This window comes from Teleopsis dalmanni, chromosome 2 (genome assembly GCF_002237135.1).
Source record: "Teleopsis dalmanni isolate 2A chromosome 2, ASM223713v2, whole genome shotgun sequence".
Taxonomy (NCBI): Eukaryota; Metazoa; Arthropoda; class Insecta; order Diptera; family Diopsidae; genus Teleopsis; species Teleopsis dalmanni.
The window spans coordinates 209,010,538-209,032,363 of record NC_051847.1 but is presented as its reverse complement, the minus strand read 5'-3'; the positions used below and the strand labels follow the sequence as shown (position 1 = coordinate 209,032,363).

At 30.2% G+C, this 21,826-nt stretch overlaps 1 protein-coding gene across 1 annotated transcript in view; it reads left to right on the top strand.

Annotated features, from left to right (window-relative positions):
• The first annotated feature begins 2,153 nt into the window (after positions 1–2,153).
• The window catches only part of LOC119684995 (transcription factor Sox-8), a 43,545-nt gene continuing 23,872 nt past the window's right edge, over positions 2,154–21,826 (top strand). Inside the window, exon 1 of the mRNA XM_038099160.1 lies at positions 2,154–2,362. Coding sequence (XP_037955088.1) covers positions 2,154–2,362 — 209 coding nt within the window. The remainder of the gene's footprint in view (positions 2,363–21,826) is intronic.

The following is a 21,826-nucleotide window of genomic DNA, read 5'->3' as shown; positions in this document are numbered from 1 at the left end:
TAAGCTGGCATATTGTAATAGATATATAGTAAGTAAACATATATATATAGAGGGCTATTTGAAAAGAAAGGTTTCTAATAAAATAGCTAAGCGTGTCAGTGATCAGCTCATATGAGTAGCTGGGCACAGGGATATCTCGGGCAACTGTAGGGTAGATGAGCCGACATTCTGCTCTTGACATTTATTACTAAGATATTGGCATATTTTTGCAACTAAACAAAAATATTTAAGTAGAGCTGAACAAAATTAGCCAGATGAATTCTTTTGTCAGATCTCAAGTTTGATCTGCTTCAAACTGGACAAGAAATGTAGAAGATCATTGGGATCTTAACCTTTTCTTGCCGATCTGACGTAACTATTATCCTGAACAATTACGGGCTCGGTCAAGCTTAAAGACTTGTCAGGTTGATTCAATGAGAATGTCAGGTTTAGGTCAGGTTAAATGGGAAAAACGTGTTTTTCGGGTTTATTTGTACGATGACCAGCGCGCCTTTTCGGGATCCTCTTAATGTTTGCACATAATCCGTGATATATCCAGATATACTCAAGTCGGCTTTGGGCACAAAACCGCTACTTCAACCTACTGTAACCTACGTTTATTTAGTCTTGTTGAAAATATAAATATATTATTATTTCGTAAAAATTAATATAAATATAAATATATATATATTTAAACCAAAAATGTCTAAATATATACATATATATATTTTTGCGGCCCTCTGCATCAAAGTGTTTGCACCACTGAGAAAGTATTATTAGGTAAGTACGGAAAAATATTTCAAGCCAGTAGCTGATATAGACTCAACTACTAAAAATTATTAACTTCTTTCGATCTTATGGTACTTAGACATACAACTACAAATAGCTCAAATATTTTCAACTTTACGGCACTGAGAGGACTGCAAGCTGATTCGATATTTATTGCTGTTATTACTTCGTCTTCATATGCATGTATGCATACATTTTAATCTCAGTGTATACATTTAATTGCTTGAATGGCAATAATAACTCCTTAAAGGTGTTAGTTTTTCCAGGCAAACCCTTATAATTTTTTTTTAGATTTCAAAAATTTTTTTTTTGTATTTCAAATAATAATATAGCATAACAAAAACATATTTCGACATTAATAGTGATTTTATGCTCTACACTGCAATAAAACTCACAATCCAATTATTAGAAAAAAAAATCAATTAATGAAAATTCGTAAAGCTGCGCCTGTCGCACACAAAGTAAATACTCCTCCGAAGAATGAAGAAATGTAACAAGTTGCTACTTAAATGATTCTAAACTCAGCAACAACAACAACAACAAAATATAAAAGTAATAAAAATATAGAAATAACAACACAAAAACAGAAAAAAAAACAAAAAAATAACAAATCAAAATTGTACGAAAATAAATGTATAAAAAAATCATAAGTCAACATGTGGTCGTAAAGTGGCAGTGGATATTTTGTTTCTTATTTAAGGGGCGAAAGTCGACGTCTACGCAGCCGCAGTCGCAACATTAACAGTTAACGCATACGTAGGCTGCGTACGAACTCAATTTACAACTACATGCTAATGTGGATTTGTGGTTTTTGTGCGTTGTGTGATATTTGCTGATATAGCAAGGAAAATGTGTGCCCAATGCTCGCTCGGTTGTCCGTTTAAATGATCGGTCGAGCACTTGAACGTCGACAGCACTAAAATTTTGATAGAAATATTACATATAGAAGCACTCGTGTTATGTCGGCTTATGTTGTTGTAGATTTATGTGCACTTATCGTCGTAGCTGTTGTTCGTAGTCGTTTGTTACTGTTAGCTGCTGTTAGCTGTTGGCAGCGCTGCTCAACTACAAAGTTGATTGGTGGTGGTGGGTGAAGCTAATTTGTCATCGAGATCAACAACAGTTTTCGTTGGGGTTTCGTGTGGTGCACTTAAAGCTTCGGTTAAAAAGTGTTAAGCGTTATTAGTTGGTGTATTGTAAAATATTAACAAATACTAAGCAAATAAAAAGCCGACGGTGTATATAATTTTTTTGTTATGAGAAAGGAATCAAATTAATTTAAATGTTTAAAATTTTCATTTTGTTTGAAATTTTGTATATAATTTACTAAATTTATGTTATATGTTTCGTAATTAAATTGTTAAGAATTTGTGAGTTATTAAATCATGGATAAAGAAAAAAGCCCGCCAGATACGAAATCTGAACGCGCTAAACCTGTTGAAACGCTTGTTTTGGCAAATTATGCCGCAAAAGCTGAACAAAAACGCGCAAACGGCGAAATAGGCAGCGGCCGTAAAGAGGATGAGCGCATAACCAGTGCGGTTATGAAAGTGTTGGAAGGATACGATTGGAATTTGGTACAAGCATCCGCTAAGTAAGTAATTTTGTTTTTGTTTTCCCTTGGCATGTTATGGTTTGCGGAAGGAATTCCGCAAAGTTCCAAACAGTCAGAAAGGAAATATTTTACTAAATGTTTACTCATTAAACGGATTACTTGATGGGAGCGAAGAGTTGGGGGACGATGAACGATTTTTTATTATCTGATTTTTTGAAATCGTTTAAAACTGTTATTTTTTTTCCTAAAAGATTGAAACTAATGAAGTTATATTTTTAAAAAAAAAAATAAAAAAAAATTGGTTATTGTTTTTTTGAAGCCAAAATACCCTTTCTGCGGATTTATTTAGAATTCAACTAAAAAGTTTTAAGAATCTAAAGTTTATATAGCAATTACATTAGAATTTAAGATTTTTATAAAAAATAAATTTGGTTGTGAGTGTAGATGTCAACTAATCACATAGGAAACCCGTAAAAGTTTTTGTCACTGCTCATATAAATCCACAGGAACAATTTAATAAAAAACAATGTTTTACTTAAAATTACCTATAAGGTAGAGTCCAACGAAGCTTTTCAAAATCAACAAGACTACAGTAGATCCGCTACAGTAGATCCGTCTCTGATAAATTGTCAAAATTTGATGACAATTGGGCGAATAGAGGCAAAGTTATTGCTCTCTGCAGATTTCAGTCAAAGTGTGCATAAATTGATCAAATATAAGTGAAACTATTTGGTTAAATTCAAGAAATTTGAATAAGATATCCCAAAAACATCACTTAAGTAATGGGCTTAAGCTTAAGTAATGGCCCATTGTGACATCAGAGACATATAAAACACTTTGTCTTTCAAAAAGTGTCTTTTGTTTTGCACTATTGACCAAAAATTGCTCTCAGCCAGGTTTTTATAATCATTTTTTTTTGTGAAAACCGGACAATCATTCTTTGAACTTCCTCACTTAGTATTATGCCAGTTTTATATTTTCGGAAAAATGGATTAATCGGTTTTGTGGAAAAGTTTTTTGTATGATTTTTGATCGTTTACGAGTTGGTGCTGACTATCGTACCTGAATGAATCACAAGCTTTACCAGTTTTATCACGATTGATTTAATTCAGCGAATTAAAATCTAGCGGCTTCTATGGTTAGGTCATATCGTAAGAATGAATGAAGATACTCCGGCGAAAATGTATTTTAAGCGATAGTTGAAGGAAGAAGGCTTAGAGGTTAACCGTATCTCTAGTGAAGTGATCTTTAACGAATTGTTAAGGTCATATTTAATTTAAAAAAAAAAACAAAATATAAGTTTATACTTATATTTTAAACAACTATTTATTAAAATTTCTTTGAATTATGACAATACGTTAGTGAAGAATCTCTTTCACGGACGCATGTAAAAGCCAATTATTGGTTTCTCTACATATGTATATCTATTTTTAGAAAGTATTGTTTTCCTTGCAATGCGCTTTTGTTAAGTAATTAAATGGTGGTCTTTCTTAATATGCTTTTATATATCTCTAAGTAATGAAGATTTGATTTAAGAAGCATAAGAGAACCGGTAATAACGAGGCAAATGCATAAATCATATGTAAGAAATAACAATAACAACGATGTTTTCTTGTGAGCTGAAATAATTTGTATAAAGTTATTGATTACTTAATAATCAAATTTAATTAAATTGGCTTAAATGTTCAATTCAAGCTACTGTATATCCAAATCATTTGTGATTTCTGAACAAAATTATATACTTAATTATATAATTATAGAAATGTAAATTTAAATGTACTGTACTTGAAAGCATCTAGAAAGCATTAAAGTACAAATAATTTTTATATGTAAATGTAAAAAAATAAAAATAAATTCAAATAAGAATCTTTGATGCACATTTGAAACAGTTTATTTTGAAGAGTGTTTGGTCAAGCAAACTTAAAAAAAAAAATTAAAGACATTCTATGTTAAAGTCCATATATCTAATTGTACATGATTAATTTATAGCAAATTGAAAATACTTAATTAAAAGTTTTTGGAATCTTCGAATATTTTTGGGTACTCAAAAATTAATATTTTGGAAAGTTTAGCACGTGATATAAGCAATAAAATATCAATAAAAATTTAATTATACACAAGATTTTGATAGTAAAAAATTTTAATTACTTATTTTAATAGCTTTTATAAGAAAATTGAGGCTATCGTAAAATCTTAGTCCCGCTTGTGTTCTAAATGTTAGGGCTATGCGTTAAAATGTATCTCACATATCTTTAAGACAAAGAGATATTTATCTTCAGTGAAGATATTAAGAAAATATGCAAATCAAGATTTAAAGTTGTGGAAATATTTTTTTTTAATAAAATCTTATCAAATATAAATAAAAATTGAAACAGTTTTAAATTTATGTAATTTTGATAATAATATGAGTTTTTTGGAACTATCTTTTTTAAATTATTCAGTAAATTTTAAATGCACAACAATACTCAATATTGCATTGATCATGCCTGAATAACAATGATTTCCATATAAATATATTAAAATAATGTTAACCGTTCATTTCGTTTAAATACAAATATTTATTAAAAGTTTTTTTAAATCTATGTAAATATATTACTAATTGATTCCAGAACAAAATTAAACCGATTTAATTATGGATATCCCGTGGGAGACATGGATTCATACATGAATTGCTCTTTTTCCGAATTTGCTTACTTTTTTACACAAAAACGTTGTTGTTGTTTTTGCTACTACTCTCCGTTTTTTTGGATAAAGTAGCGTTTTAATAATGTAATATGTTGCTTTATGGATATATAAAAACCCCAGTTTTTTGGGTTTCTATATTTTCTATCTTCTAAGCGCATTTGCGTTGCTAATGTTGTGGATAGATCAATTTTCCAGAGACATATTTGTAATGTTTATATCTGGTAATTCAGAAAAGCAATTAATTAAAGTTTTTGTTATTGTCTTTTCATATCTATTTGAACCCTTCTAACTTTTAAATAGTTTCTTTTCCTCATAGGACGCGCCACTTTCGGTTAGAAAAAATTAACATTAAGGAATAAGGAAAATTGGGGTGTTGAATTTTTTGCGAATAGGTGTACAGTACACGTACAACGTTCACTATTAAAGCTGTACTATGGTTAATTTCTCCAAAGCAATTAATGGATTCAAAATTGTAGAGATTCCTACAATCAATTTTGTCTTGAAAAGAGCGGTAGGTTAAGTTCATAATTTTATATATAATAGTTTCTCAAACGAATTGATAGTTTCTCAGCCAAATTTGGATAGAGTTTATTTTAAGTTTTTTAGTGCTGTTAAGTAATAGAGTATCAAAATGCCTCGACTTTGCTCACTAATGGGTCAAACTGAAAGATAGCAAATGCTGAGTTCTTACCACTGGCTTAAAAGCAGCATTATTTTATATGTATTCAAAAGAAATTAAATATATAATAGATTTACAGTCTTACTATAGTGAGAACATGTAGGCGTAATGAAACTTTATTTGCATTTCACCCAAATAGTTTATATAAACTTATGTACCCACTTTATATGATTGTTAAAGCCTATATATTACTAATATATATTCCTATTATTATAGCTATGAATAAGATCACCTTTTTGGGTAGCTATAATGTAGTTGTTAACGTTAAGACGCTTCGACATCTATTTCATGAAGTGTCTCTTAAAGATGCTCTGACTGCAGACTGCAGGGCCTTGTCATAAACTCTGTAAGCTAATTCAATTTAAAATAACTTGAAATATTTGTATCGTAGTATATTGTTTTTGTTATAATACGACAAATAGGTATATAGTAGTAAATATAGAAATTAATATATAAAAAAGCACAAAAATTTATTCTCTCATACCATTTATTATTGGGACTTAATAGAAAATATCTATATCTATTTAATCATATAAAATCGTAGAATTGAAATTATAAAATAATATAATCAAATGAATTTTAGTAATTGAAATCGTAGATCAAAATGCCTCACTATAGCTCAGGAACGGGTAGAACTGAAAGACAGCAAAAGTTGAAAAGCAACCACTGGCGGTAAATTAATTGTTATAAATTTATCTACTATTGAAATATTCTAGGCAATACTGTCTACTAAAATTTTAACGTCTCCCTAGATAAGCTATAAAAATGTAATAAATTTCATTAAATTGATTTGTATTGATACAGTTTTATCGCTGAAAATATAACACAATACGATTAAAATCTTGTTTGTATTTCACACACTGAAAATTCTTCAACTACTTGTAAATTAATATTAAATAGATTTCTAATCCCAAACCTTTTAACACAACTTGGACTTAATTGAAAATTGAATTATCTAGCCATAACAATTTTAAATAATAAAAATTAAAGTCAATCATAGATAATGTAGGAGCAAAACTCATGTTTGTAAAAACTTGTCAAGATTCTTGCAAGAAATGTGGTAACCATGTAACCAAAACGATTAATGATATTAGATAATAGTCGGTACTCACTCATGGGCGTACACAGGTAGGGGCAGGTACTTTTAAATTGTTTCTGAGAACAGAGAGCGCTAATTACAGATCTGCAAACTATAGTCAAGCTTGGGTCCTGGTCTGAGTGGGTGTTGCGCTTGCGGAACTGTTGTCCCCAACGAAGTGATTCAAAAGCCCATGTACATATATTTATATATAATAATATTAGTTTTTTTTTATTTGCCATACTTACTAAGAGTGGACGATAAATAGTTTTTTTTTTAAAGGCCAAATTAGTTAATTTTATGAATAGTATTAATCGGATAACGTCCATCAAGGTAAATGATGGTAAAGACTAGATTAGATGCTCTTAGTAAAAACTTAAATAGAAGATGTCAAAATGAAAGTATTTCAGAAGTTATTGAACATTTATTGTATTACTGTTCGGTTTTCTTTATGAAGAGTTTACTTATTAGAAGTTCTAGTTTGAGAAATTCTTAGGGGTTGGCATGGATGTATTCATTATACTATTTAAGAGATTTATTATTGTAGTTAATAATATTATTAAACTTTGTCGTTAAGCAAAATTTTAAGAAAACTTTATTTTGATTATATTTCTTTGAATTAATATTCAGTTGCAGTTAAATATTTTTTATGATTATGATTTCATAAATTCATGCTAATCTAAATTGGTGAAGTGATATATAATATAAATATTTATATATGTATATATAAAATCGCTCTATTATATTTTCCATTGCTATAAGAAATATAGAAAAGTGATCGAATGGTAGAAACGTCTCGTGCTTTAGATAAGCGCACCTATATTATTTATTGACTACTCACGCTTATGTGGACAGGCAATTCTCAACGCAAATGTTTTATGTATAAAATGTCAAAAATACAAAAAATTAAAAATAAAATTCAATTCTATATAGAATTTATAGTTCTATATTCAGTTATTGTTTACTTTTGTTATCATTCTTATTAGATTAATTCGAATTTGTGGTTAATAACAAACGCATTGGTCTAGTTGCCAAAATTTTATGGACATGCTCGCATGTCGAGCAACGAAGCTTTCAAGCTGAGTGAATCATGCAATTCTGTTTGCGGGTATCAATGATTTAATAGATTTTAATCTACAAAATACTGGGTGCTGCAAATGTATTGAGGTATAACTACAAATAAGATTTGTTTATATGTCACCAATTTTTCATAATTTTTAACAATAATCGGAATAATTTTTCCATATTTTATTATTACGTACATCTTAAGATTAATTTAATTCTTTCCGCTAATGTTGGAGATCTACTTTATTCTGGAAAGTCTGTGGGTATTGATAAAGGCGTTCAAACTACTGAATTACAATTCCTAAATTTTCTAAGAAATTAAACTTATCAAATTCACTTGATCCTGATAAAGGCAATGATTGAACTTAAATTAATCGAAAACAATTATTCATGATCAGCTGATAAAGCATGGGTTGCTCACGGAAGTATTCCATATGTTTTCGCAAAAAAACATTTGCTCTGTCATATTGACATCTGGGCTTCACAAACGTAAAACCGAGATATCTCTCGGTTTAACTCTTTTTGAGATATCTCTTCACGGAATTGATGATTCGTTCCATTGCCTCAAAATGATTATGAGAAATGGATTATCTACAACAATGTTGAAATCAAGAAATTATGAAGTCAAAAAAATCATACGACTCCAAGCACTTTAAAAGCGAAAAAGTGCTTCCGAAGCGCACTTTGTTTATTTTTTTTATCGGACAATATCACCAGTTAATCTAAAATGTAGTATCATCAACTGAAATAAACAAAAATCAAAATTTATCAACAGAAATGTATCGCGTACTATCGATAACATGCAAGATCGCATGAAAGTTTGGTCATATCTATAAGATGTAATACTACATCCAACATATTCTGCAAATTTAGTATCTTTGGATTATTACTTGTGTCAGTCTCTATCAAATAAGAAACATATTATTTCGAATGAAGACATCAAAAATATTTTTACCAGCAGTAAAAACATTTTGTGAAATGGAAGACATCATAGAGCCAGTGATTAGATGAGCTATTGATGACCTATTATATTTAATAACAAATAATTTTGGCACAATAATAACGAAATACATTTGGACCACTCATGCCTATTTTTTAACTTATTTCCACTGGCAAGGAACCAGATAATTATGTTACAATTTTCAGAAAAAATTATATTTCCTACAAAAATATATTTAAATTTATCTTTCTTGCTACTATTTTACGATAACTGTCCTGATTTTCTCATTAATAAATTTTCTCATCCAATAATTCTATGTACATCAATTTTTATTGCATTTCATCTATAACACCCAATATATTTTTGCACAAGTATTCACCTCTCCATAGGTATTTTATGCTATTAAAACCGCTTAAAGCCCATAAAAAATTAAATAAATAAAAAACAAAATATATGACATATAAAATGTAGCAAAAACAAAATAATGACAAAAAAAAAACAAAATACGCGACCAACATAGGGTAAAGTAAACAAACACAAAAAAAAATAAAAACAAATAACAAAAAAAAACTTATATGAATAAAACAAATGCTTAGTGTGCGGTGTTAGGGGACTGACTACGTTTACAAGTGCTGATAAAAAGGAAATGACTTGCGCTTGTTTACTCATATCCTTGTGCAAACATACACGTGGTTGATTTCTTTACTAGCTCTGCTTTGTGCGGCTGCGACTGATACAGGAAAGGAAGTTGACTTGTAGGAAGCAGCAGGCATGTGAAAAATGCCTGGTTTATGTATTGGTTTTGGTTTGTGTGATAGAGTATGTGTGTGTGTTTGTACTATCTTTATAGTCTCAATGGTACATGTACATGTAAGTACGTAAGAAACAAAACGTGTATACTTAAAAAGCGTATGTGATGAGTACGAGTATAAGAAAAAAAGTTAACTAGTTTAACTTGGATTTTACTGCTCATATTTACACAAGTCCATAAAGTCTGTAATGACATTTATGAAGCCATTACGGGCGACAATCGTACAAGCAGAAATACCACAACGCCACTTATACAACAGCGATAATCACTTTGTAAACAAATTGCGCCATGGTGGAGGGGATCTGAATGAAAGGCGTTAGCAATTTGCATGTGTGTAAGCATGACTGCCATGCATACCTTAAGGGTCTTTAAAATTTGTACTTTAATTTGCGAAAAGGCCAACATGTATATGGTTATAATGTGTGAGTTTGCGTGTGTGTGCGGGTCGTTAGTGCAACACTTTGGCCAGAGACCACTTAACCCACTGTAATCTTGAATACAGTGTCAAGTCGCTCTCACGCTTTAGCTTATCTGCAAGAGTTCATAAAAGAGTACTACTGATATATGCTCACATGCACTTCCCAGTTGGAAAAGATTGAGATGATGCATGTTCGTTATATTTTGAAATGATATTTTCGTTATATTAAAATAGGTGGGAAAGGAAAGCCATCGTGAAGCAGAAAAAGAAACCAAAGAACTAAAATGTGAGTATTTTATTGTGATACCATCTATGGCAATTCCTGTGAGAACCCAAATAACTAAAGACATTGTTTTAAATATTAATTATTTTATTAGAATTATGTCTGTAACGCAAGAGATATTTTATAGGTTACCTCTATTTTGTAAGTACTTAGAAGAGACATTTTGTTTGTTAGGCTTTAAGCTTGTATAGAGAATATGTTTTTTTGACTCTATATGAATGTTAAAACTTTTAAATCAATTTCTGAACTCAACACCCATGGTATAAACTTTGCAATCTATAAGCTAATGCCCGTTAAAACTTTTTATAAGAGTTAAAAGTTTCTATAATTTTTCCAAATTGAATTTATGCCAGATGAATGGCTTGTCCAAACATTTCATTCCTGATTGATGTTTCTAAGAAATCAATCTTTAAGAATTCAAAAATTTTTGGTGAAATAAAAACGGATCCACCTTACCGATTTATATTATTGTCCATAGCTAGTATAACTACAAATTAAGTTTCAAAAAAGTTATATTTTCTTTGGAATTCGCATTCTAAAACAGATGATTCGCATTTGTGCTCTCAATTGGGAAATTTGAATGATAAATAATGTCTTTACTTACATATTTGCAATATATATGGCTTTAATCAGATACAAGTGGCTAAGAACTTAAATCGTTTAAAACTTTTTTAAAAAAGCTTGTTAATACAAATTTTAACAAATTTCAAAGAAGTAGGTACAATTTCTATATATCATATATTTAGATCATATATATATATATATATTTAGATCATTGATTTTATCATTTTAAGATTTCTAAGTAATAAGATTTCAATTTCCTGGTTATGTTCTTTAACAATCGATTTTAGTTAAGTATACTTTCCAACTAGCCCATAAATCAATACATATAAGTTTTTGAGATATCGGGTGAAATTTTTGTGAGTCTTTATTGTTATTCATTGCTTATCGAAATTGTATATTGTAGATAGAACTAGATGGTTTGCGTAGCTTTATTTGTAATTGTAGTCAATTTGAATTTTAAACACCAATATCTCGAGAAATAAGCTATTTGTGCAATTAGCATAGTGAACAAAGTTCCTCAATATAACTGATTTCACTAGTCTATATTGTCAACTTAGTATGGCATAAGAAATTTTTTTTAATAAAATTGACTACATTGATATGCATTTTACTTATGAGAATATGCTAAAAATCGAGCGACACTAAACTGATTATGTTATAAAGAGCGGATTAATATATTTATCCCACAGCTTATGCATAGTTACAGTCTTCAATTATAGCGCTTTTTAAATTTATAATCGTGCAAACAATAAATGTCAATGACAGTTAACTTTAATAAAACCGGGAAAATATTTTGAAAGTAGTACAAATTTTTAAATTTGAATATAGAGAAAGAACTGTAACTGTTATTAATTTAAAATAGCGTAAATCCACTAAAGCTAATAAAACTACTGAATGCCAGTCTTTATAGTTATAATAATCAACTTTTAAAATTTCCCAGATATAAATGGTGTTGGGAGCATATTATTTTTAACATTCGATTTGTAAACATAAAACATATGATTTCCTTAATTTGGGGCAGTATGAACACCATCCAAATTAATATAATTTCATTTTTATGAAATTAAGGAAATTTGCCTGTCTGAACATAGTATTAGAATTCGTCTTGAATATTTTTTTTAAATTTACTTGTTCAACTAAAATTGCCCATTTAAATTAACTTTTATCTGATGAAATTATTTTAGTGAAAAAAATGTTATGAGTCTTATCTGATTAGTTCGTTTTTATTTAAATGTCAGAAACGCACTTTCCCACTGGGTATGCGTTTAATAAAGTTTACGTACAAAATCATATCAAATTTAAAAGTATCTACATAAATGTATTTAACACGTTGTCAAGTGTTACTTAAAGTTTATTTGACGCTTTGGTTCCTCACCTAAGCGCCATTTTCTTGTACGAGCATTTGTCGCATGAAATTTATTTCAAGTGATTATTTTTTTTATTTCATTTAATATTTCGTACCGCAGCTGAGCGGTAATTTTTCGTTTTAATATTTCATTTTATATTCTGGATTTTTTTTTTGTATCTCGTTAGTATTTAGCATCTCCGTGCTAAAAATGTATTTATGCGGTTTGAATGCCTGACTTGATTTGTCCATATTTCACTTTTTTACTGTAGCAATTTTGTTTAATTTTTTCACTTGTGTCTTGATTCACATTTTGCTTGGAAATCTTTAGTTTACTTTAAGCGCATTTTTTATTAATTGCTTGTCTTTAGGGTACAGATACAAAAGTATTGAAGCTATGCATTTACTCGTTTACTCGCACAAACTATTTCAGTCTCAAAATATTTGTTTTGAATTGTAGTTACCGCGCCAAGTTTCGTTTGCATAGAAGCTATGCTAATTGCTTCCGAAGATTAGTCATCCGAAAGCGATTTTTAGAAAACGAAACTAGTATCCAATAGTTGATGCAGTAGGTCTTTTTTTTAATTGGATGACACATTTCTTAAATTTTTTTATTTTATAATTTCAGAGCTATACAGCCTATTAATGTGAAGAACTAATTCAGTCTGAGAAATTATAATTAATTTTTATTCTTGGAAGTATTTTTGAAATATATTTTTTTCATATACTTGTATTACTATCACTTGTGAATGTTCTAAAAGTCAATTGACTTTTCAACTAGGCTACAAAACAATAAAAAATTATAAGAGGAGGATAGATGGGATCAACAAAGGTAGATAGCTAGATGGAACTGGATGTTAATATTCAAATACTATACTTTTCGACTCTTTTCGATTACACTGCAACTTCGTGAATATTTCATTACTACTTATACACATTATGAGTAATGGTTCTTAATCATGTAAAGTAGTTGTTTGAGTTAATTATCAAGGTAGGTAGGTTCGAGTGGCGGCCTTGCTTCCAAAAAGCCCACTTGAGCTTAATAATAGTCCATTGTGGTACATAGATTTTAATCAGTACGTCATATTTTGAGGCATCCGGAAAAGTACGGACTACTGAAATTAATCATTGAAGGTAGAATTGAACGCAGACATGGCCCTGGGAGACGAAAGATATCATGGCTAAAGAATTTACGTCAATGGTTCAATAAAAGTACAAGACCAGTTTTTCGAATGACTGTTCGAAGCGGACAAGGCACCTAGAAGAAGAAGAATACAGCCAACGCTGAAAAAAGGTTGACTGCCCAATTAGGTAAAGGAAAACTAACCTGACAGTTCTATAAACTTGGCTAGATCCCTAATTTTACAGGATGACGGCTCAGTCAGATTGGTGAGAAAATGAGATCCGAGTTACTTATCTTTTGAACTACTAAATTTGGAGTACTAATTAGAAACTGTGTTCATATTTCGATTTATTGTTAAGTCCAATGATAAGTTTTAAAGTACATATTTCCATATTTGGAAGATGCTGTTTTGTCTTGCTGAAACAGCACTTTTTTCTTCTTTATTTTAAGCAGTATTTTTGCGTCCTTTACACGCATCAATAACTGTACATAATAATCGTTATTGAACGTTTTTTCTTTTTCAAGATAAACGATAGGAGTTATTATACCATGAGCATCTCAAATTGCAGATATCATATTAATCAAATGTTGCGCTTTGGTCGATTTGGCCCGCTTGCACCGGTTGCTGTCCACTAAGCTGATTGCTGCTTTAACTCTACAGTGAAGTAGTTGATCCATGTTTCATGCATTGTCAAGAGATCCATAATATGCATTACTTTCTTAGTGTAGTAGGCTTTTAAGGTTACTCAAAAATTTTTCGATATAAAATAGCTATTTTATAGCTATTATATATTACTATAGCTATTTTTGTCAATGAGTCCCATTATGTTTTGGACTAAGTGTGATGTTTTAAGACTTCTGTCTGTGATAGTTTCAGACTTATTTCAGACTATTTATGTTGTTCTTTTTGAACCAAAACAGATGTATTGAGGTCAATTGCCAACTAACACCATTAAAAATGAAGAGAAATGTGCAAAACGCAAAAACTGCGAAAGTGCAAGCACGAATATCTTATACGAAAAGTGCTAACTAACATCACTAACATATATTTCGCAAAAAATTTTTATAGATAGTCCCTGTATTTATATTTTCAATATTAAAAACATTACTGAAGAAAACCTTGATTTAAATTTTATCTTTTTTCTATTCAACATCTGTTAAATGGTTGCTTAGGGTAAAGTTTCTTAAAGAATGAAGATTTGAAAGGCTTACCTATTTCGTTGGCGCTATAAGTACGTATTGTAAAAATAAATAATAAAATAAAAATAAAATAATATGGGCAATATGATAAATTAACTTGGACTTAGAAATATTTTAGTTTCTATTTCAAATGTAGTGAATAAAAAGAGTATAAGTGAGATTAAAGAAAAAAAGATGTATGTCAATTAGTAATACTAGATATATAACCACTTAAATTTTTATTATAAATTTCCTTTGGTTATATAAAATAGGTCGTGTGCGAGTTAGGCTAAGTTTATGCTAAACCAAATGGGAGATTTTTTGGGATTTTTTGCACTGCACACATTTTGCCATTTATCAACACGTCACACATCAATACATTATCGACACAACTTAGAATTTCCCTCATTTAGAACGCAACTTAGCCTAACTCGCACACGACCATAGTAATAAAATACTTCTTTATTGAATTGACTTATTGTTCTATCATTATATTATTTTTATTCTATTATTAGATAAAGTCAGACAACGTACGTAGTTGCCAAGAAAGGAACTTTAGGAACTGTACTCCTCCCTTAAATAAATAAATAGACTATATTTATATATACCTGTGTATATTCTTTGTTAATTAATAGTGACTGTTTGATAATTTTTTAAAAATATTGAAATAATGTGAAAGCCCTCCTGAGGTAAATTGTTCGTTAAGAACATGGTAAGCTTGCTATTGATTACTATATACGTCATATAGACATTTTTATTTGAAATTTAAGATTTATTTAACAATTTCGTTTTCTCAATTTATTGAAAAACTCAATTATTTCAACTTATAACCTCAAAATGAATTTGAATTTAAACCAACTTTTTTAGAATAAGAAAAATCGGTACTCTGTATGGTTCTTACAGATTCCCACAAATTTAACTATTGTATGTGCAGTAATTGTATCTGTAATCTGTAGCTTAGCTGTTAATTCTGTCGCCGTGTCGGCTTATTTCGCATTAGGTGGACTTAATAAATTTTTGTCTAAAATTGTAGTTGAAGCACGTTTTACAGATATAGCCAACTTTAAATTTTGCTACGCATTTTTATCAAATTTTTAATATTGCTTCGCATGTACGAGAGTATCTAACGAAAAACAAATTTAATGAAATTTCTTCAAAGTATCAAAAATATACCTACGGGATACGCTAACGCGAAAATGAAAGTGCAAATTGTGAGAATCTTGATATTTTGATTAAAACAAAAAACACGCCACGAGGATGCTGAAGAAGATTTAAGTGGTGCTTTACCTAAATTGGTGAGAAGAAACAACAAAGCTGCTCTTTTTTGTGTTCATCAAAAGTAGAAGTAGAAAACAAAATGCAAACAATTTTGAAGTGTAACATTAAATTTAAGTACGTTTTGCATATTCTCCTTGCTATGAGATAGCATATTTTTTTTGTCTAAATTAAAAATTCAAATTTAGTCCTGCCTACATCACTCTTCTGCAGGATTGCAAGTTCATTTATTTTAACAGCTTTTGTTTGAGACGCCACATTTCGTGCTCGTTTGCCTAAAAGGCAAATTGGGTTTACTGTTCTGTTTTTTTTTTGCTCTAAGCTCTTGTATTACAATTGAAAAGGTTTTCATTTTCATTTGCACTTTCACTTGAAAGGCTTTCTTTTTTTTCAGCCGCTGTCATACGAATTTTGATACCTACGCAGAGTGAACATGTGAAGAGGGAAAAAAATATGCTAAACTGTATCTTCTTTTTTCGGGCACTTTTTATCTGTTTTAGCAGATTGCCTCGTCTCAGTCTAAGGCACAGACTCTTGGAGTGCAAATGGACTATTTTACATGAAGCCATCAATTTGTGAGTGCTATGATTTGGTAGTTGATGGCATGGAAATTGAAAAAGTTCTCTATGTGCAATTTAAGTAACAAACAAGATTAAAAGTCCTTTATGTCCTTTATGATAGTTCAAATTGCCATTTATCAGCGCATTTAATCTTCTCGAAATGGCTTTGTTCCATTTCGTGCTGGAGTTGTCGTGGGTAAGTGTGATTCAAGAATCTCCAAACAATGTTCCTGCGGTTTTATGTGTCATTGTGTCAGCAAGTGAGTTGACACTTGAGACTATGCGCCATTTTGTATTGCTTGCGCTTATTTCCGCTTCTTATGTCGATATGAAAATTTCCATTTTTACTTTTTACTATGATAAATAAATTTTTTTGATAAATTTTATATTGTTTTTTTTCTCAATTTCGTTTGCAACTCAGTTTGTTGTTATTTTTTTATGGTGCCACCCACAGTTTTTCACTCAGTGCTTTTGTTGTAGAAAATATTGTAAAAATGACAACTTCCGTATTGTATAAAATGAAAAGACATCTTATTTGGTTTTCTGTCCTGTTTACCGCATTCCCCATGGGTGACATACAGGTTACTTTAAAGTGAAACATGACATGACGCACTTCAACGTCATGATAACGTCAAATATACCGAGGATCTTAATTTCAATAAAATATTTTATGTTTGTTCTCAAAATTCAACCTTAAATAATAAATTTCCAAATTAGATAAACAACATGTGGCACTCACCTTATTTTTAATTTAAGTTAATGGAGATAATTTGTATAAGCCAATATCTGCAAAAATTACAAATTATACAATTCTAAGGAAATTTTAATCATAATTGTGGGACTCCACAATGGATTCATATCATAATATTATTATTGTTAATTTAAATGTAAAATTTGTGCCCCAAATGAAATTAATTAAATAAACTTTGTGTTTCATATAATTTTATATTGAATGTAAAGATAAAAGAAAATATATCAAACATTAGGTACTGTAGTTATAAGACTTGTAGCCAGAAATTAGCTTCGGTTGGGTTTTGAAATAATTACAGTAATTTGAAAAAGTTTTAAACTAATTAAACAGTTTTGTTGCACGTCTTACGTGGGTATCAGTTAATGTAAATAATATATTGAGTATAGGCAAAAAAGATGAGATTATGATAAGTTACCATATCAAAGAACATTCTGTCACTTTTCAATGAATTTGAAACCATGTAAATAACTACAGTAACTTAGAAGTGATAGCCCGTAGGGAGGAATTTAGCCCCTAGCACTACTATAATAATATAATCGGTTTGAGCAAAAAGATAGGATTATGATAATCCATCATATAACATCGCAAGCTGTAGATTTTATATAAATTTCAAACTATGTAAGTAACGTAAGTAATCTGAGTACCTTGGGTTGCTGTTGGAAAACCATTGAAAGAGATTCTTATTAACAATTTATGGAGCGAAGGGCCTCTATTTACAGTTACGTATATCTCAACATGATAAACCTGTCCAAGAAGGTAGAGTTATGGTTATTTATAGAGCGAAGGGTCACTATTTACACTTACGTATATCTCAACATGATAAACCTATCCAAGAAGGTAGAGTCTTGCCCCTGCATAGTAGAGGATAGAATATTTAGTTAATGGTTTTTCAGATTGCCCAGCTTTATTCTGATTCAGTACAATGACTTTGGAGGTTGCGTTAGTCTCCTCGTTTTACGTAAGAATCTTCTAAGCGAGAAATATTGTTTATTATGCATTAAGAATTTGGTCAAAAAAGTTTGGACTACCAAATATATGAATGTAAGCAGAAATACTTTTATTATAATAATACAAATATATTCCTATTGAATAAGTATAAATTTTTAAAATTCAGCAATGGATCGGAGTACAAAATGTTAGCAGGTTTATTACTAACTTTAGGTTGAAGTGACGCCCTTGTGCATCAAAGCTCACTTGAGCTCATATAGTGGCCTGTTAGTGATACTAAAAAGTAGCGCTGTTCATATGCAGACCAGATCCTTAAAAGTAGATCCTTAGACAACATCAATTCTGGATAAGATTCTTATATTTAGGTGAAAGTGAACCAATCTGAAAAGTCTAAATTTAGCTAAATTCTTAATTTTGCAGGATAACAGCTCTATTAGGCCGATAAAAAATGAGTCCCAAAGATTTTGAAACTGACACATGAGATGTAGTAAAATTTCCTTCTCATCCGTAGAGCCACAATCTCAACAAATATCATTATAAGGTAGACATAGTCTCATATAACGTCTTATTATGTACATTTTTAATTTTTATTCCTAGGTGGAACATAGGGGAGTAACAAATAGTTTCTATTGAACTCTAATGCAACACATTTTGTTTCACTCCAGCTCTTCCGCAATGCTCTCGTTTTAGTTGAAGCTGGTGATTGCTATGTTTTTGTCCAGTTTAAACCAGTTTAATTCGGAGATTTCACAGAATATTGCACTAAGATATTTTTGTTTATATGGCAATTGTCTATTATGAGTTACCAATATCCGAAGATTGAATGGCATAAAAAAAGGGTCTTCCTTGTAAAGCTCAAGTGCCCTGCAGTGGCACGATAAGTCGAGTAACAAGGGTTGAACTCGTACCCTGCCAAATTCGATTTTTTTGAACAAAAATCTTTAAAAAATCCTAAATTGGTTTTTGTCTAAATTTTTCGGTTATTGATATGACAAAGTTGCTGCCTGACACACCTAACTGCAGTAAAAATGTTTAGATCTGATGAAATCACAACAGAATTTTGATGGAAGCACTTTCTAAGTTTTCCATTGTAACATTTTGATGTGGTCTTTAATGTTTAAGTGCTGAACAGTCACCATTCCAAGGGTCAAATGACGAAACTTTGTAGATTTTCGTGTAAAATGTAAATTCCAAAATTAATTGCTTTGTGTGCCCAAAAGTTAAACTCATGAATAAACTTAATTGTCAACAACACAATACCCCTATATACATATATCTTGTACATCTGTGAGATGTTCACCAAAAAATGAAAAAAAAAAGCAGGAAACGATTAAAAAACAATATTGCGTACATTCAAGGATACCTACACTCCAATGGAAAAAACTTTTTATACAATCACAAACTGACCACGAACATGACGACATAAACTGTTGCAGAATGATTTCCATTTTATGTTTGATGCAGAATTTTATTTTACATTCTGAGTTGCTCCTGGCACCACATAAACATGGAAATTCAGTTATGTTAAATACATACAGCCAACAGCATCCACAAAGCATGTACCACCAGCACCAGCACCAGCACCAGGACCAGTACCAGCACCAACAAGAATAACTTTTGACATGCCAAAATCAATATTTATGCGATATGCAAGAAAATAACATAATAATGGAAACCCTGGCTAAGTGACATAGCCAACTCTGGCAGGTGAAACATGTGCCCTTTGGGTGCTCGGCCCCGCACTTAGGTTCTATGTCAATGTCTGGTATTGGCCCATTTATTCTGCCGTTGCCATTGTTCGTGTAACGAAGCGTGAATGTGCTTAAAAGTCAATGAAAACGTTTTTAACATCAAAGTCTGATCCTGGCGGGGTGTCATTGCGCGGTAAAGCACGTCTACTGCAAAGGACATTTGTTTTTATGCTTTGACTATAGCTAAATTACGTATCTCAGTGTTGACATTGTTTTCATGTAATACACGCTAAATTTGTATTTTTATAGGGTGTGTGTATATTTTGTGTATATTTTCAAATTTTTATTTTTTTTCACATTTTTTTATTTTTCTTTCTTGTTTGACAGTTAATGGTTTCCTTATCATCTGAGGTTTCAAAACCCAGTATTTTGTGCTATTAAAAACCCAAATCTCTTTTATGTGTTTTTAATGAAGTAAATATTATTTTTATTTAAATTTTATGAGACACGTGGCCATTAAAACTACTTGAAATGACTTGGAGTATTAAATTTGATTTAAACAAAATGTGCATAAATTTTAATTTATACAATTTAAGGACTTAAAGCAAAAACGAGGTGATTAAAAGTAAATTGTTTAAATATTCAAAAACGGATCAAAAATATTATATTCTTTTAATAATTTTTTTAAATGTTTATCTGTACATTATATGTATATTCAATAGTATGGTAGAGGTCGTACCCGCGGTAACCCTCCTAGCAAGAAGTGTGGTTGAATTAAACTTTCAAAAGTGGACAAAAGAGAAAGAAAACTATATGTGAAAATATCCCGAAATATATCCATCGCTATTACTATATCGCTATATATTACTATATATTGAATACAACACATAACGTCTTTAAGGCATATGCTGATGATGCTGGACAGATATTTGAGAATATGATTCCCTAAACTTGAGTACCATGGGTAAGGATGAACTTATATATATAATATTAGATGTGCACTAGAATGTCGTAGACGAAAGATAATATGGCAGTCTGTCTTTCAAAAAGTGCTATTTATTTCACCAAGCTAGTTGTATGTTAGTTAAATAAGAATTTTTATATGAAGATACCCCGAAACCAGTAGGTTGTCTTTATACACTGACGATGTTGGACGAATATTTGAAGATTGAAATCTTAAAGTGGTCTTAGTGAGGACTGTATGCATAAGGTTTTGACTAACGAAAAAAAGTCCGAGAACTTTGTCATATTATTGTAATATTTTATTTCAAGTTTCACAATAACCAATTAAAAGAAAAATTAGAAAACGCAAATTTGATGACAAGAAGTCGGTATAAAGTCCATCGCTATTATAGCAAATGATTTGATTTATCCATTTTTTACGGATTTTGGCGCGTGAAATAGTGGAAGAATATAGCATCGGTAGTAACCGTTTTGAAGTGGTCAGGAAATTCTAGACTGAACTTTTTTTGTACAGGAGGTATTTTATGAATGTCGCTTTATTAAAGACCAAAATTAATGTGAAGCTAAGATAAGTCCAGGAAAGGTTTGCTTATGAACTCGGCTTATAATAAGCAATCATCTTCGGTATGTATGTAATTTTCACTAATGGTTTATGCGCTCTATAGTAGCTTAGAGGACATGGATATACATATATTGTTTAAAACATGTCAGCCAGTTAGTTCTCCGTGTAATAAAAACTGTTATTATAAGTAAATTTTAAAATTTCAAAGAATTTTTTTTTAAAAGTTAGTAGGGTTCGAATAGACATAAAAAGACAACAACAAAAATTTTAGTTAATTTATTGAAATTTGGCTGACTATACAACGCTGTTTCGAGTATTGTCAAGTAGTCATCATCAGTGGTCTTAGGAAATATTCAAATTTCTATTTAATTAGTTTATAGTTTCTATATAATTTGTTTAGACTGCAAATTATTTCGTTCCTATTTTTTGAAACAAATATATTGATTACCGTAAAGTACAATGAATCAAAATACGTTATTTTAAAGGACAGAGTTATTTTCGCTTTATATAGCTTTTACTGTAGTTAATATGTTAATACTGTCTACGCAGTTTATAGACAATATTTATTTTTATTTATAGATAG